The sequence below is a fragment of the Falco rusticolus genome, chromosome 19 (genome assembly GCF_015220075.1).
Source record: "Falco rusticolus isolate bFalRus1 chromosome 19, bFalRus1.pri, whole genome shotgun sequence".
In the NCBI taxonomy this organism is placed as follows: Eukaryota; Metazoa; Chordata; class Aves; order Falconiformes; family Falconidae; genus Falco; species Falco rusticolus.
Window position 1 is genome coordinate 2,734,149 of NC_051205.1, and position 13,979 is coordinate 2,748,127.

General features: G+C 55.6%; 2 protein-coding genes across 2 annotated transcripts; both read right to left on the minus strand.

Annotated features, from left to right (window-relative positions):
- Positions 1–151: 151 nt before the first annotated feature.
- Positions 152–3,580, minus strand: LOC119140032 (glycosylated lysosomal membrane protein). Its single transcript, XM_037371018.1, has 6 exons — positions 3,393–3,580; positions 2,552–2,809; positions 2,103–2,285; positions 1,722–1,940; positions 1,281–1,558; positions 152–1,105 (listed from the first exon to the last, which is right to left on the minus strand). The coding sequence occupies exons 1-6, from the start codon at positions 3,459–3,461 to the stop codon at positions 937–939; spliced, it is 1,176 nt and encodes a 391-aa protein (XP_037226915.1). The 5' UTR covers positions 3,462–3,580; the 3' UTR covers positions 152–936.
- A 73-nt stretch (positions 3,581–3,653) lies between these two features.
- CCT3 (chaperonin containing TCP1 subunit 3) lies at positions 3,654–12,080 on the minus strand. The gene is made up of 14 exons (XM_037370955.1): positions 11,950–12,080; positions 10,458–10,519; positions 9,960–10,010; positions 9,808–9,870; positions 9,106–9,202; positions 8,566–8,683; positions 8,183–8,369; positions 7,575–7,724; positions 7,169–7,301; positions 6,585–6,666; positions 6,279–6,459; positions 5,755–6,000; positions 5,044–5,175; positions 3,654–4,006 (listed from the first exon to the last, which is right to left on the minus strand). The coding sequence occupies exons 1-14, from the start codon at positions 11,978–11,980 to the stop codon at positions 3,902–3,904; spliced, it is 1,638 nt and encodes a 545-aa protein (XP_037226852.1). The 5' UTR covers positions 11,981–12,080; the 3' UTR covers positions 3,654–3,901.
- Positions 12,081–13,979: the final 1,899 nt, after the last annotated feature.

Below are 13,979 nucleotides of genomic sequence, written 5' to 3' on the forward strand. Positions count from 1 at the left end.
AACACGCTTCTCGGGATGGAGACGGCCCGCGGCTCAGGGAAAACCAGCCCGGAGCACCACACGCTGCTGCGGGGACCCTCCCTCCTCTCCGAGGCTGATTTTGTCCCGAGAAGGAACTGCCCTCCCAGAGCGCAGCGTTTCCACAGGGAACTTCTGGAAATCCGCTTTATTTGGTTGAAGCCAAAGTCAGCGATGGAGAACGTGAAATCCTGGCGCAGCCCCAACTGATGTGGGACCTTCCGCCAGCACCCAGCAGCCGCAGACCACGCTGGCCTCGTGGCTTCAAGCAGCTGGATAGCACCTCCGAGCCGGCCACGGTTAACCACCAGCGAGGCCAGCTCAGCACCTTTTGGGCTGACAGGATTTATCCCAGCTCAAGCAGCTGCGGCAAAGCGGCACTGGGTTTCCCTTTTGTACCAGCAGCCGGTGCCTGGTGGGGATCGAGGGGTCTTGTGAGCCCCAGCTGGGGCGAGCGGGCAGTTCTGGGATGCCCCCTGCACAGCAAGATGAAGGCACTCTGTGTGCTGGCAGGGGCAGTACCAGTCCCCAGCCCTCTCCTCCAGGTTGGAGCCCCCCAGGCAGCCCGGGACACGGCCCAGCCAGGCCCAGCTGCTGCGTGGCCGCAGACACGACAGTGGTTTTATCCCTTGGGAGAAGGGGGATTTTTCCGCGGCTCAGAGCAACCCTGAGCAGCCATCCCCGGTCACTTCGCTGGATGGATCAGGAAAAAGCAGAGGAAGAAGTGTAAGCGGGTGCAGGATCTGGGCAGGAGGAGGGAACGGGACAGGGGGATACGTGATGTGGGAGCTGCTGCAAACGGTGCCCCGGTCCCCTCCGAGCCTGGACCGCAGGGAGGGCAGAGAGGAGGCTGCAGCGGCCGCGGTCGTTTCCTGGTGCCAAGAAGGATCCTGAAGGTCTCTCCAGAGACCGTCCCGCTCAGTTGATGGGTTCGTACTCGGAGTAGCGTTTCCTCTGGGCAAAGAAAACCACGCAGCTGCCCACCAGGAGCATCACCATGGGGGTGCCCAGCGCCACGGCCATGATGGAGATGACAAGTGGGGAGAAGGTGTCCTTGGGGGGCTGCCCGAAGCCCAGCAGCACCGACCTGCCAGAGGGGATGAGACAAATCAGCCATGGAGACGGGGATCAGCTGCGTCCCAGGGGTGGGATATCCGGGGCTTTTGACCCCCTATAGGATCAGATCGATTATTTCACAGCAGGATCCCACACGGGGTTGGAGAGGGTTTCCCAGAGCCAGGGGAGGCAAAACTCCTTCTCACCAGCTCAGGTAGCGTTTCTCCTGGTAAACCTGCCCATCCTCTCCCCCAAAAGAAATGTTGATGGCGCTGATGGTGTAGGTGCTGCCCACACCCTCCCCGAAGTAGGCGCGGACAAGGCTGGACACGGGCAGGCTCCAGTTGGCCGCCTGCAGGCTGTGGGACCGGCACTGGATGTTGTCCTCACGCCGCGGGGTCTGGGAGCCGTAGGCTGTCGCCTTCCACTGCAGGAAGCTGAGCGGGGAGCTGTCATTTTGGGATTCGGCGACCAGGGAGAGCATCTGGTGGAGAGAGAGCAACGGGTGAAGCGAGGGCAGGACGGGGGGAGCCTTTGCGGCAGGTCAAGCCACAGCGGGGAGGCAGGTTGCCCAGCCCGCTGGCCCCAGATCCCCCTCCCCCTGCAGCAGGGGATGTCCCCAAGCCCAGCCGTCACCCCACACTCGCCTCGAAGATGGTGGGAGTGTACTCATCGTCGATGGAACGCGCCGAGCGCAGCTTCTGCGCCACCCCTGGCTCTTCCACCATGGCCACCTCCAGCGCGAAGCGGGAGCTGTTGCCCCGTGGAGCCACCCCGGCCAGGACAAACTCCACTTTGGAGCTGTTCGCCGTGTGCAGGAGGCTGGGCAGGGGCCCGTCACGGCCACCCACCTCGTAGGCTGTCACCTGCAGGGGACACAGCCCAGAGGGACAGCGCCATCACCGGCTGGGACACCAAGGAGCTGCGTGCCCTCTCCAGAAGGTTCTTTGGAGGCGACACGGTACCGTGTGCTCCCTACAGTGTCGCAGTGTGGCACGTACGCCCCACCTTTGCCCCCCTGGACTTACCCGAAAGGCCAGGCTGCCGTTGGAGAAGCTGCCACCCGGGTCGGTGGCCGGGACGCCCTTGAACTCGGCCGTCAGGGCCGTGTGGTTCAGGGTGCCATTGACGCTGTCCCAGGAAAAGTCCGACAGGTCGTAGGTGGGGTAGAAGAGCTCTTCCAACATTTTGGTCTGGCTGTACTCAAACACCTAGGGACAAGGAAGGGGAGAGGGGCCGGGAGCCACCGGCAGGTGCTGGGGACACCACCGCATCACACGGCGAACCAGGGGCTGCCACCGGGGAGAGGAGGGACTCCAAAAAGGAGCTGCCTTGGCCAACTCAAGGCACCAACCCAAGCCAGAGCCAACCAGGGGAGGAGGCACAAGGGGCCGTTTCGCTGCAGCTGGGAACGCTGCCGGCCGACAGCGCAGCCCCCCCGCACCCCCGGCCGTGGGGCAGCTCTCCCCAGCGGTACCTTGGTGAAGACAACGGCGGTGGAGTAGACCACGCTGCTGGGGGGCTCAATCCAGACGGCGCCGGTGGGATCGGGAGAGAGCAGCCGGGTCCAGTTGAGGCGCAGGGCGCTGCTCCCGCTCGCCGTAGCCACCAGCAGCGCGGCGGGGGCCCCGATGCTGCTCCAGACGTAGTGCAGGGTGTCCCCCCGCCCCACCGCCCGCACGTGGAGCAGGTTGACGGAGGAGCCGTTCCAGCCGGGGTTGTACTGCATCGACACCTGCGGAGCAACGAGGGGGCTCAGGGGGCTCGGTCCTACCCAGCGCTGGGTGAGGCCGAAGGCGAGGTGGTCGGTGCGGTGGCCCAAGTGGTGCTCAGCCAGCGTCGCACGGCCGATGGGTTCAGAACAGCTTTCGGCACGGGCTGGCAGCGCAAGACCCCCGCCGTGCCCCCCCAGGGCAGCCCCTCCAGCCCCCCGGTGGGATTTGCCCGGTGCAGCGCCGGTGGGTGCCGCTCTGCTCCCCACACCCGGTGTGTCTGGGCTACGGTACCGGCACCGCCGGGCCACAGGGCTCCAGCCCCCCGCTCCGAGCGGGATCAGACCCCCAGAACTTCCCCTGGGCGCCTGGCGCGGCCCCACAGGCACCAGGGGCTGGAGAATGAGGCGGCCGCCCCCTCCCCCCCCGGCGCCTGTCCGAGCCCCGATATCACCGCCGCCCCCTCCCCCCAGCCCCGGTATCACCGCCGCCCCCTCCCACCCGGCGCCGGTCCGAGCCGCGGTGCCGCCGCCGCCCCCACCCCTCAGGCCCTGATCCAAGCCCCGGTGCCGCCGCCGCCCCCCCCCCCTCCCCCGCCGGACTCACCCGCCGCCCGGCCCCGGCCCCCACCCCAACCAGCAGCAGCAGCAGCGGCAGCCGCGCGCCCGCCGCCATCTTGGAACCCACCCGCTCACATGACCGCGCACGTGACACACCCCCTTAAAGGCGCCGCGCACCATTTTCTTAAAGGAGCCGCCCCGCCCCTCAAGACGGATTTTAAGGGGCCGCATTCACCTGCCCATCGCCCCTTGGCAGCCCCAGCGGGGGCGGCTCCTCCCCCGCTCCCCCTCCCCCATCAGCACAGGCTGCATTGACACGTTTTTATTTACGAGACAAACCGTCAGCGGTGCCTGCCCGGACCCGGGGCGAGGCCTGGGCTCCCCTGGGGACCCCCCAGCCCTTCCCCACCCTCCCGGGTTTATTTCCCCGTCCCTCCCACAGGCTTGAGACAAACTTTCCCCCCCGCTCAGCTCCGGCCGGGGGGGGTCGCTCCAGCTCTTCCCACCGTCGAGTCCCCGGTGCCCGGTTCTTCCCAGAGGTGGGATCCCCCCCTCTTATTCCTGGGCAGACTCGGGGGCGGCTGGCTGCTTGCTTTGATCGTCCCCCTTCTTTTTGTGTCCCGACACAATGTCATCGATGCGGAGGAGGAGAACTGCCGTCTGCGGAAAGGTGCCATACCCCGCCCCGTCAGGAGCTGGTCAGAAAAAATAAACCCCAACCGACCCCTCCCTCACACCCCAAAACCACCAGCCTGGCGTTAAAACGACCCTCCGAGCGCAGCACTACGGGAAGGACACCGTGCCCGTCACCCACGGGCAGGGACAGAAAAGGGGGACACCAGTTCTTCCTTGCTTCCTTGCCTTCGACCCAGCCCCACCAGCGAGGGCTCAAACTGGGAGCTTTCGCTGAGGGGAGGGCGGCTCGGGCCAGGACGATGCGAGGGGCAGCAGCTGCCCCGGCCACCGCCAGGGTTCCAGCACATGGCTGGCACCCAGCCGCCCACCCCCGGCTCAGCCCGTCCTTCACCGAATCACACAACGCTTTGGGGGGTGAAGGGACCCTTCAAGATCATCGAATTCCAGCCCACTGCCACAGGCAGAGGGACACCTCCCCACGGGCAGGGGGACACCCATCCCACCAGCCCGGGGCGCTCCCAGCCCCATCCAGCCTGGCCTTGCGCATGTCCAGGGCTCTGGGCAGCCTGTGCCAGCGCCTTGCCGCCCCCACGGGGGAGAATTTCTTCCCAATATCTTCATCTCCCCTCTTCCAGCTTAAATCCATTCCCCCTTCCCCATATCTAATTTAAATCCCCCCTCTCTTAGTGTAAAATCATTCCCCCCCTTCCCCATATCCAATTTAAATCTCCCCTCTTAAGTTTCAATCCATTCCCCCTTGTCCTATCGCTACAGGCCCTGATAAAAAGTCCGTCCCCAGCCTGTCCTGGTGGGACTTGCAGAAAAAAAAGGGGGGGAATATGGAACACGACAAGTTTTAGCCACAGGATCAAAACCCAACCACTCTGAGCGCCCGAGTACGGGCTCCCACAGGTGCTGCATCGCATCGCCACCCCTCCCACGTCAGCGAGCCGAAACACCCGCAGGCACCACGCTCAGCACCCCAGCACTCAGCATTAACGCTCCCCTCTCCCAAAAGACGTGCCACGGAGGCTCGGAACTTCTCCCGCCTCCCTCCTTACCTCTACCGCCGTCTTGTAGGTCTGCAGTTTGACTGCTAAAGGCTCCCAGATCCCCAAATCCTTCATATCGACTAAAGCTCCGGTCTCGCCGTTCACTCCCCACGTCTGGCTGCCTTCTTGAGTGTGTTTCGCCTGCAAGCGGAGAGGGACAGGTCACCACCGACAGCGTAAGGCAGCAAAGTCACCTTCTGGAAATGAAAAGTGACCCACAGGGGCTCAGGAAAATGGTAAAAGGTCATTAGAATGTTTTCAATTCTGGAGCTGATCCATGAGCGTGTTACTGAGCACCACCTGAAACAATTATACTGAACTTGCACTCAGAGATATTCTCTCTCGTGCCATCCCATCTAATCTCCCAAGGAAGATTCTGGGTTTGTTCACCCCCAGGGTTTTGTTGTTTTCTTTTTTAACGCTGGTACCTCCAACAAGCTATTTAATCCCACCTGCACCCTTTCAAATTTGGCCCAAACCTTCAGGAAAAACGTCTGCAGCTCAGCTAATGCCAAAACACCCCCACAATCTCAATCCCCTTTAACGGACGGGTTACTTCAACACCAGTTTCCTTTGATGTAAAAGCTTACTGCCACTAAAGCCGCTCCCTCAACAAGCTGCTCGCGCAAGAGCAACGCCAGGGAAGGACCGATCCGGGGAGCAGGAGGCAGCGGGAAGGGGCTGAAGCTCCTCAGAAGACCCCCAAGCCCCACGCCTTACCCTGAGCGAGGTCAGCACACGGATGGTACTAGCACCACAGTTCTGGATGAGCGTTCGGGGAATGACTTCCAGAGCCTGGGCTACGGCACGGTAAGGCCACTGCTCCACACCCGTCATCCCTTTGGATTTCTCCGTCAGCGCGTGGGAAACGGCCATTTCAGTCGCTCCCCCTCCCGGCACCAGCTGCGGATCCATGAGGACGTTGCGACACACCTGCATGGCATCCTGAAGGTTTCGTTCTACCTCCTGCAACAGGTATAAAAAGCAGAGGATCATCGGTGGCAGGGAACCGTGGCACACCAGCAGCTGGGAAGGCGGCCAGCGGGGCTGGCTCCTTGGACGGATGGAAAAGCTTTGCCTTCACTGGGCAGCACAGCCCGCCAGACGGGAATCCTTGTGTCGCGGCAGAACCCGGCGGAAATTTGAGTTTGCTTCATCCGCACGCCAAAGCTGCTCGAAAGGAAGCAATGACACCAAGAAGGTGGCCAGGACGCGGCGGGGAAGCGGCACGTGTAATAACTTACTGCTAGGATTTCCTTGCTGGCTCCACGCAGAATGATAGTGCAGGCCTTGGGGTCTTTGCAATCGGTGACGAAGGCAAAATATTCATCTCCTATTTTTTTAACTTCGAAAAGCCTGGCGCCTGTCCCCACATCTTCCTCCCGCAGCTCATCGGTGCGGCTCACGATGCGAGCTCCGCAGGCCCTAGCACGCGAACACCGCTCAGGTTAGATGCTCACAAGTAAAGAGCTGGGAGAAAAGGGGTGAGGTAAGAACAACCGCGCGCCACAGGCGGCGAGAACGGGCCCCAGCGAGGAGACGGCGTTTACCTGGCGATCCTGTTGTTGTCCGTCTTTCTCACTCTGCGGATGGCGGTGATGTTGGCTCTCATCAGGTAGTGCTGGGCCAAGTCTGAAATCAGGATCGTGACATTTTATTGATGACTCAGCGCTATTGTGACAAACTTTACGTTATCATTAAAATAAAAAAGGTTAATGGGAAGAAAAAACCTAAATGTAGCTTCTTAAACCAAGCTGCAAGGCAAAATTACAGCGCAGCTTTGCACAGTTTGCTAGGCTCAGCCCTGTATTTTGATATTATGATATCAATATATTGATATTTTGATAGCGTTTCCAAATGCTGGAAAAGCACAAAGCACAATACTATTTTAAGCATCCACATTCACAAGGCAACCTCGAGAACCAACTTCAATGCCTGCCATGTAGAACAATCGCTAGAAAGGTAAAAAACAAAACCAAACCAGGGTCACGCTCAAAATCAGGCTCGGGGTGTGTGTGTGTGTGTGGCTTGGGTGTTTTTTTTTCTTTTTTAAAAAAGTTACAGAACAGTGCATTTAACACAGTGTGAACCCTGAGATTAATTCAACATGAAGGAAGATCATGTGTGTTATTACCAGAAATTCCTTTCTCTGTGATGACCAGATCTGGCTTGACTCTCATCAGATCCTCACAGATCTGCTGAATGTACTCTTCCTCCATCTGCAGGATGCGGGCAAAGTCTTCCTCCCGCGTTATTTCAATATCAGTCTGCACAGAAAGAGGTGTCAATATCTCACCGTATTCCTTCCAATCCTCCCCTGAGTCAGACCCAGATCCCCTGGCTTGAGTGATCTTAACTCCCTTTTTCTCCAGGGTACTGACCCCGCAGCGGAATTAGCCCATACAAGCAAAAGGTGTCTGGAAAGGCAGAACGTGAAGAAATCCTTCTGCCACTCACGCTTTTAGCTAGCTAGCTGGATTTGTTCTCCTTACTACTTTTCAATCAAAAGCTGCGGACATCTCTACCAAGAGTTGCTTTACCTGGCTCTCTCCTTTCTTGTACTCTAGTGAACAATCCAGAAGGACAATGCGGGGATTCTTAATAACACGACGCATTCTGGGATGAGTTACATCTTTATTCACCATGATTCCACGCAAAACGCACGAGTCTTCACTAAAACCACCTGGAATCTGAGAGACAAAAGAAAGGGGGAAAATGAGGCAAGTCAGTCTAGGCAAACCTGGGTATCCGTGCTCCTCAAACTATCCATCCCATGTACTGAAAAAGGAAAAACCCTCCCAAGTAACCACGATGCATCCAGGTCACAATCCAAATTAATTTTAAGAGCACGCTGACTTCGGGTAAGTGAAATCCATGGAAGAACTTGAGAAACTGCTCACACCCCCCTTGCCTGGCAACAGGAAGGCAGAAACTGAAACTTAAATGGTCTTTTTGACAAATTTTCTAGAAGAGTTGAAATAACTGACTCCACTTTCACTGTAAACCAGCAAGGCTGCCAGCACCGATGGAAATTCCAGGGTTTTGCCTGCAGATCAGTAGACAAAACTCTTCCCACTGCATCTTTGGAACAGCCAGCTCAGAAGGGGAAAGGGGCACACAGGTAAGAAACATTTCAGGACATACTCACCTTTTCTACTTTTGCATATTTTTTAATATCAATTTCCTTTCTGCCATTTTCTTCAAACTCCACGGTCTTAACAGCATCAAGAGCAATGCTGCAGGCCAAGTCAGACCAGCGGTTTATTGCCTTGGTATTTATAGCACTCTTTATGATTTTAAGCATCATCTCTTTGTTGTTCACGTCCACTGGAGTGCTGACACCAAGGAAAAAAAAAACACAACACAGTAAACTGAGTATTACTCCAAGCTACAACCTCTTCATAATCCCATTGAATCCCTCTCCAACTATATTAAATTCTATTTTACGAGCATGATTCCCTCAAGAACCATCTCTAAGCAGCACGGAAACACCACATCCCTTCTCTCTAACTCCCACCAGCCCACACTTACCCAATTTTCTTTAAAATACTGATCATGTCATCCAGAGCTTTACGGTAAGCCCCAATGATCACAGTTGGATGCATCTGCTGTTCAAGGAAGTGTTCGGCCACAGAGAGCATCTCTCCAGCTAAAAAAAATAGTAATAAAAATCCTCAAATTCCCCAGGTAAGTTTGTAGAACAATCAACAGTCAAGACAGGAGAACAGCACACCAGACAAAAAGTATCTGCTATCCATGTAGAGAGCTCTAACATCATCTATACTTTTCCTTATACTTACATATATACTTATATATAATATAAATAGATGTATAGATGTACTTATATATACCTGTCCTTATCTCATGGAAAGAATATAACCTCACAAAGCATGGAGCTGGTAACCTAAGGGTCTAATGAACATCCTCTGCCACAAGCGACTCAATTTTAGAGTTGGTAAATAACGAGCATCTGTCTCGTTAAGGCATACTTACTGGGCTCTGATGAGCAAAAAGGGCAAACTTCAACCTTAAGCCTTTTATAAAAAGTTATGTCTTATCCACTCTCCTTACCAAGGATAATTACAGATGTGGTCCCATCTCCGACTTCTTCATCCTGAGTACGGCTGATCTCGATCATTGATTTTGCAGCTGGATGCTGGACTTGAATCTGCAGGGGAGCAAGGGGTATGTTTTGTGTTCCAGAACACTAAAGCTAAAACATCTTGCCATCACTCCATGGCACAAATACCAAACCTTTTAAACAATCAAAGGCATTCTGCCCAACCATAGCAAAGATTTTTTTTTTCCTTTTTGAGACCCAAAATAAGGCCTTTTATTTCACAGGACTGCGTCTCTCACAGTTTTTCAGACATTACGATTTTTGTAATGTTATTTTAACAGCACTTGCACCAGAAAGATGACAGTGATTTCTTGTTCTAATTATTTGGTGCTGTAAAAGCAAACATCTACTCCTAAGTTTTTTGATGCAAGTGATTATAGCTACAATTACCATAGCACTTACATCGCTCTTGTAAAATCTCTGTGAAAACTTAGCACCCTGGGGTCAAACCGACTTTTCTGAGGAGGAAGAGCATTCACTGGAAATATTTAACTCCTCCCCAGTCAGCACCCTTCTTGGTACTGCTGTTTACTACCTCCTGGCTCTCAAGACAGACGATGAAATAACACAGTTCCACTGCCAGCTATGTAACTGTATCCTCGAAGATTCTGACTCACATGTTAAGTAAAAACAATCCTTTAGGAGAAACTTACTTCTCTAAGAATAGCATTGCCATCATTGGTCATCACAATCCCACCCATGGGGTCCAAAAGCATCTGAAACCGAAAGAGAAGCAATTTTTACACTGACTGGTAACGTGTAGTGTTTCAGTACACAGCACAGGTACTTCAGCGACAGTCCTTACCTTCATCATAGCTCTTGGTCCTAAACATGTTCGGATAATGTCAGCAATAGTCTAGGAGGAATAAAAGAAATGAGGCATCAAAAAGTCTAAAAACCCCACAGTCTATATGAAACAAGCAGCCAGTGCAAAGCTTACGTGACCCGATCACTCTGCAGCTGCTTAGATGCAGCAGAAGTTAAGAACTGTGTGGGAACAAGGCCAGCGGGATCGTAAGCGGCACCACACCGAATTATTATTGAAAAGAGATTTCAAAATTTAGACACACTCAGATTTTGCAGAGAAAGAGGGTTCGGTGGGTTAAACTCCTCCATGTTCAGTTACACTGCACTTATTTAACACTGAAAATTCATTTTCTATGCCGCTTCTGCTCTGGATTCATACAGAGAAAACATGCTTCAGATCTAGTTTACCCTCTTAAATATATAAGTATATAAATATACACACACATATATTAAAAACCAAAAAGAATCAAAACAGCCTGACACGAGAATACGGTACCTTGGCAGCAGTGATGTTTCCAGTCTGGACTTTTCTTCCAGACTCGCGTTTCATATTCTGACCTGAAGTTTTTAATTAAAAAAAAAAAAAAAAAGAAAAGTACATTAATATGATCTTACCAAGTAAGTCCAAGACTGAAACGGTGATTCAGACAACGCATCAAAGACACCATCTCAATCACACGCACTTGATATATGACCAGTTCTAAATTAAGTTTACAATATAAATACCACAGCCACTCTAAGACATAAGCGCCAGTGAAAAACGACATTCCTTATTGTAACAGAATTCCCGATTAGCATCATAGTTCAACTGAGACAAAATTTTGCAACCCTGGAATACAACCTGTTCCCCCATGAAAAATCAAAGAGCAGTGACTCCGAAGAAATCTGCCAGATCACACAGAGTAAACAGAACATTGGTTTAAGATTTATATATCAGTGTCGCTCGGCCTTTGGCACATTAGGGTGAGCTGCCACTGCCGTGCCACAGGCTCACAGATGTACCTGGGGACTCGTTGTCACAAGGGTCTGCCCTAAAGGACCCTAAAGCACCTTGAGGTTTGGTGCCGCTTGTCTTTTGTTACAGGCCTAGGCTGGATGAGCACAGATTTACTTTAGGAGTGGATGTTTGTGCATATACATTTTTAAAACACAACAAAAGCAAGCATCCAGAGCAAGGCAATGAAGCTGGGGAAGGGTCTGGAGCAGAAGCCTCATGAGGAGCTGCTGAGGGAGATGAGGGCGTTTAGCCTGGAGAGGAGGGGGCCTCAGGAGGGACCTTATCCCTCTCTACAGCTGCCTGGAAGGTTGTAGACACGTGGGGGTCAGTCTCTTCTCCCAGATAACTAGCAACAGGACAGAGGAAACAGCCCCAAGTTGTGCTAGGGGAGGGTTAGATTGAATAAGAGGAAAAATTTCTACACCAAAAGGCTGGTCAAGCATCGGCACTGGCTGCCCAAGGAGGTGATGGAGCCATCATCCCTTGGAGGCGCTTAAAAAGCGCATGGGTGTGGTGATGAGGCACACGGTTCAGCAGTGCCGGGGGAGCAGGCTGACCTGGTGGCCTTAAAGACTTTTTTCTAACCTAAACGATTCTACGATAAAGCAACGGCAAAAGCAACACCAAGAACAAAGTAAGGAGGCCTAAGGAAAGGGCTACAAGCGCTGCCTCTTGGCTAAGGCGAGCAGCCCAGGCACAAACCGACCCCAACGAGGGGAAACACGGCTGCGGGGGGAAACAGGGCTGGGGGAAACAGAGATCCGCCAGGAAGGCCTTAACGAGCAGCGCTCCAGCGCAGGGGGCGGAGGGGCCCAGGCAGCGGCTGTGCAGCCCCCGCGGGGCCCGGGGGCAGCCGGCGGGAGGGGAGCGCCGGGCCCGGCCGCGAGGGGGACCCAACATGGCGGCGGGGAGGGGAGAGGGGGAGCCCCCTGCTCGCCCCCCAGCCTCGGGAGCCCGCCGGGAGGCCGGGCCGGCGGGCGGCGACACTCACTGAGGACGAGAACAGGCCGCGGGCCCATCATCGTGGCGGCGGCGGCGGCTGCAGCGCGGCGCGGAACCTTCTGGAGACAGCGCGCCCCGAGAGCTGCCGCCTCACCGTGCCGCGGCACCCTACCCCGCCTCCCGCCCGCGCCGACCAATCCCGGCCCGCGCCGCTGGCCCGGCGCCCAATAAGGAGGCGGTGCCCCTCCTCCCCGCAGCCACAGCAAGTTCGGTTGAGAGGTGGCGCCTCAGCGCATGGAGCCGCGGCGTGCTGGGAGGGGCCGCGCGGGACTACGCATGTGCGGGAGGCCAGTGCCACATGAGCAAAGGGGCGGGGGGACGAGCAGCAAGGGGGTGCAGGCGGGCCTCTCCCCTGCCCGCTCCCCCTTGCATGGCGGAGGCACCGCAGCCGCTACCCGCCGGATCTCCGGGAGAGCTGTGAGGCGGTCGAGACCTCTGAGAACCGTGTGTGGGAGGGAAGTCCTCAAAGTGTCCTCCCCGCCGTCAGCGCTGTGGTCTCGCCCACCTCACGCCGCGGGCGCGGGCTCGCCGCGGTGCATGCTGGTAACCGTAGTTCCTGAGGCAGCCGGGCCTGTCTCGGCCCATCCCGCCACCCCGGGCCCGTCCCCGTCACAGCGGCTGAAGCGGGGCTGCCCGGTGGAACCGGGGGCCCTCCCGGGGGCTCAGATGCCCCCTCACAGCACAGCAGCTGCGAGGTAGCCTGGCAGCAGCCATTTTTGTCACAGGGCGCTTTGCCAGGCCCCTCCGGTTGCCCAGCGGTAATGGCAGGGACAGAGGCCACACCACCAGCTCCCTCCGCCCTCCCGCACCCTGTGTGCCTGGAAAAGTGTCCAGCGTTTCTGATTATTTGTTTGCCCCCCTCAAACTGTTTGCTCAATAACAAGGCTTTGTTTTCCCTCTCTCATTTCCAGCTCACACTGTTAGCCAGGAAGAAACGCAGACAGAAGTAGGTTGGCTGCCTTAGCGTCTGCTAGTCAGCTGCCTGAGGAAGGGGCTTTGCTGAGAAATTCGAGCCTCTTTGTAAAAAGCTCTACACTTCTCAGGCCAAGGACAGGTATTTTCTCAGTATTTGTGTGATGGGGCCCTCATCCTATCATGACGCTGCAGCAAACCCTGCTGAGGTGCGGGCCAGGGCCAGCCCTGGTTTAAGCTCTGTGGTGCTTTCTGTAGTCAGCAGCTTGGATAAACCCTGTGTGGCTCGGCAGGGAGAGAAGAAATCGGGTGTATGGGGAGCCACTGCTAAAGATTGAAAGTCGGGAACTTTGATAAAAGAAAGAGGATGAGGTGGTGATCTGGCAGCTGGAGCCCTGGAGAGGTGGATTCATGGGCTGTTTGGTGTGTGAGGAAGATGCATGTACAGAGGGGTGTTTTTTTGGCCCCTCTACCATCAGAGGTCTGCAGGCAGCTGCCTGAGAGACACTGGTATAGGCAACCTCTCAAAGCTTCCTCCAGCACTGAAAACCAGGCCTCATGGCTTTGTGTTGCTACTGGTTTTGCAACAAGGAGGTCCGGACATTTCCTAATCTGTTGGAAACAGAAGGGTGGAGCATCTCTGCTGTGGGGTTAGTTAAGCAGAGTATCCCTAATATATCAAGATACAGTTTTGGGGCTTGTGCACTAGGACAGGCATCCCACCTTCTGTTTGAGGAATTTAACCCTGCTCTCATCTTCTCCCTCGTTGCTTTCCAAAGCCTCGATGCGGTTGGCAGTGCTGGCGAGCTGGGCAGAGCTGCTAGCCATCTTCCTCACGGGCATCCTGCTGCTCTGCGTGGAACTGCTCTTGCGAGCCATGGTGGTGATTGGGCTGCTGCTCTATGTGCTTGTCACAAACTGAAGGCCGGCCAGGTGGAGAGGGTGCCTCTTTTTTTCCCTTGGAGAAGGCGGTAAGAAGAGAATTGTGCCGACCTCGAGACCAGATGGGGAGGAACGTGAGCAGTAGCCAAGGGAAGAGGGAGGTATGGCCACCTTCTGCCTTCCTACGGTACGTCCCTGCTCGGCAGCTTTGCTGTCGCCTCTCCC

Bases quoted from the DNA above. Each gene is read 5' to 3' on its own strand.
- LOC119140032 (XM_037371018.1), bottom strand. From the start codon at position 3,461: ATGGCGGCGGGCGCGCGGCTGCCGCTGCTGCTGCTGCTGGTTGGGGTG. The intron at 2,810-3,392 runs GTGAGTCCGGCG...GTTGCTCCGCAG, and splicing joins GGGCCGGGGCCGGGCGGCGG to GTGTCGATGCAGTACAACCC. The intron at 2,286-2,551 runs GTACCGCTGGGG...CCTTGTCCCTAG, and splicing joins CCGCCGTTGTCTTCACCAAG to GTGTTTGAGTACAGCCAGAC.
- CCT3 (XM_037370955.1), bottom strand. From the start codon at position 11,980: ATGATGGGCCCGCGGCCTGTTCTCGTCCTCA. The intron at 10,520-11,949 runs GTGAGTGTCGCC...TAAAAACTTCAG, and splicing joins GCGGCCTGTTCTCGTCCTCA to GTCAGAATATGAAACGCGAG. The intron at 9,203-9,807 runs GTAAGTTTCTCC...GCTCCCCTGCAG, and splicing joins GCAATGCTATTCTTAGAGAA to ATTCAAGTCCAGCATCCAGC.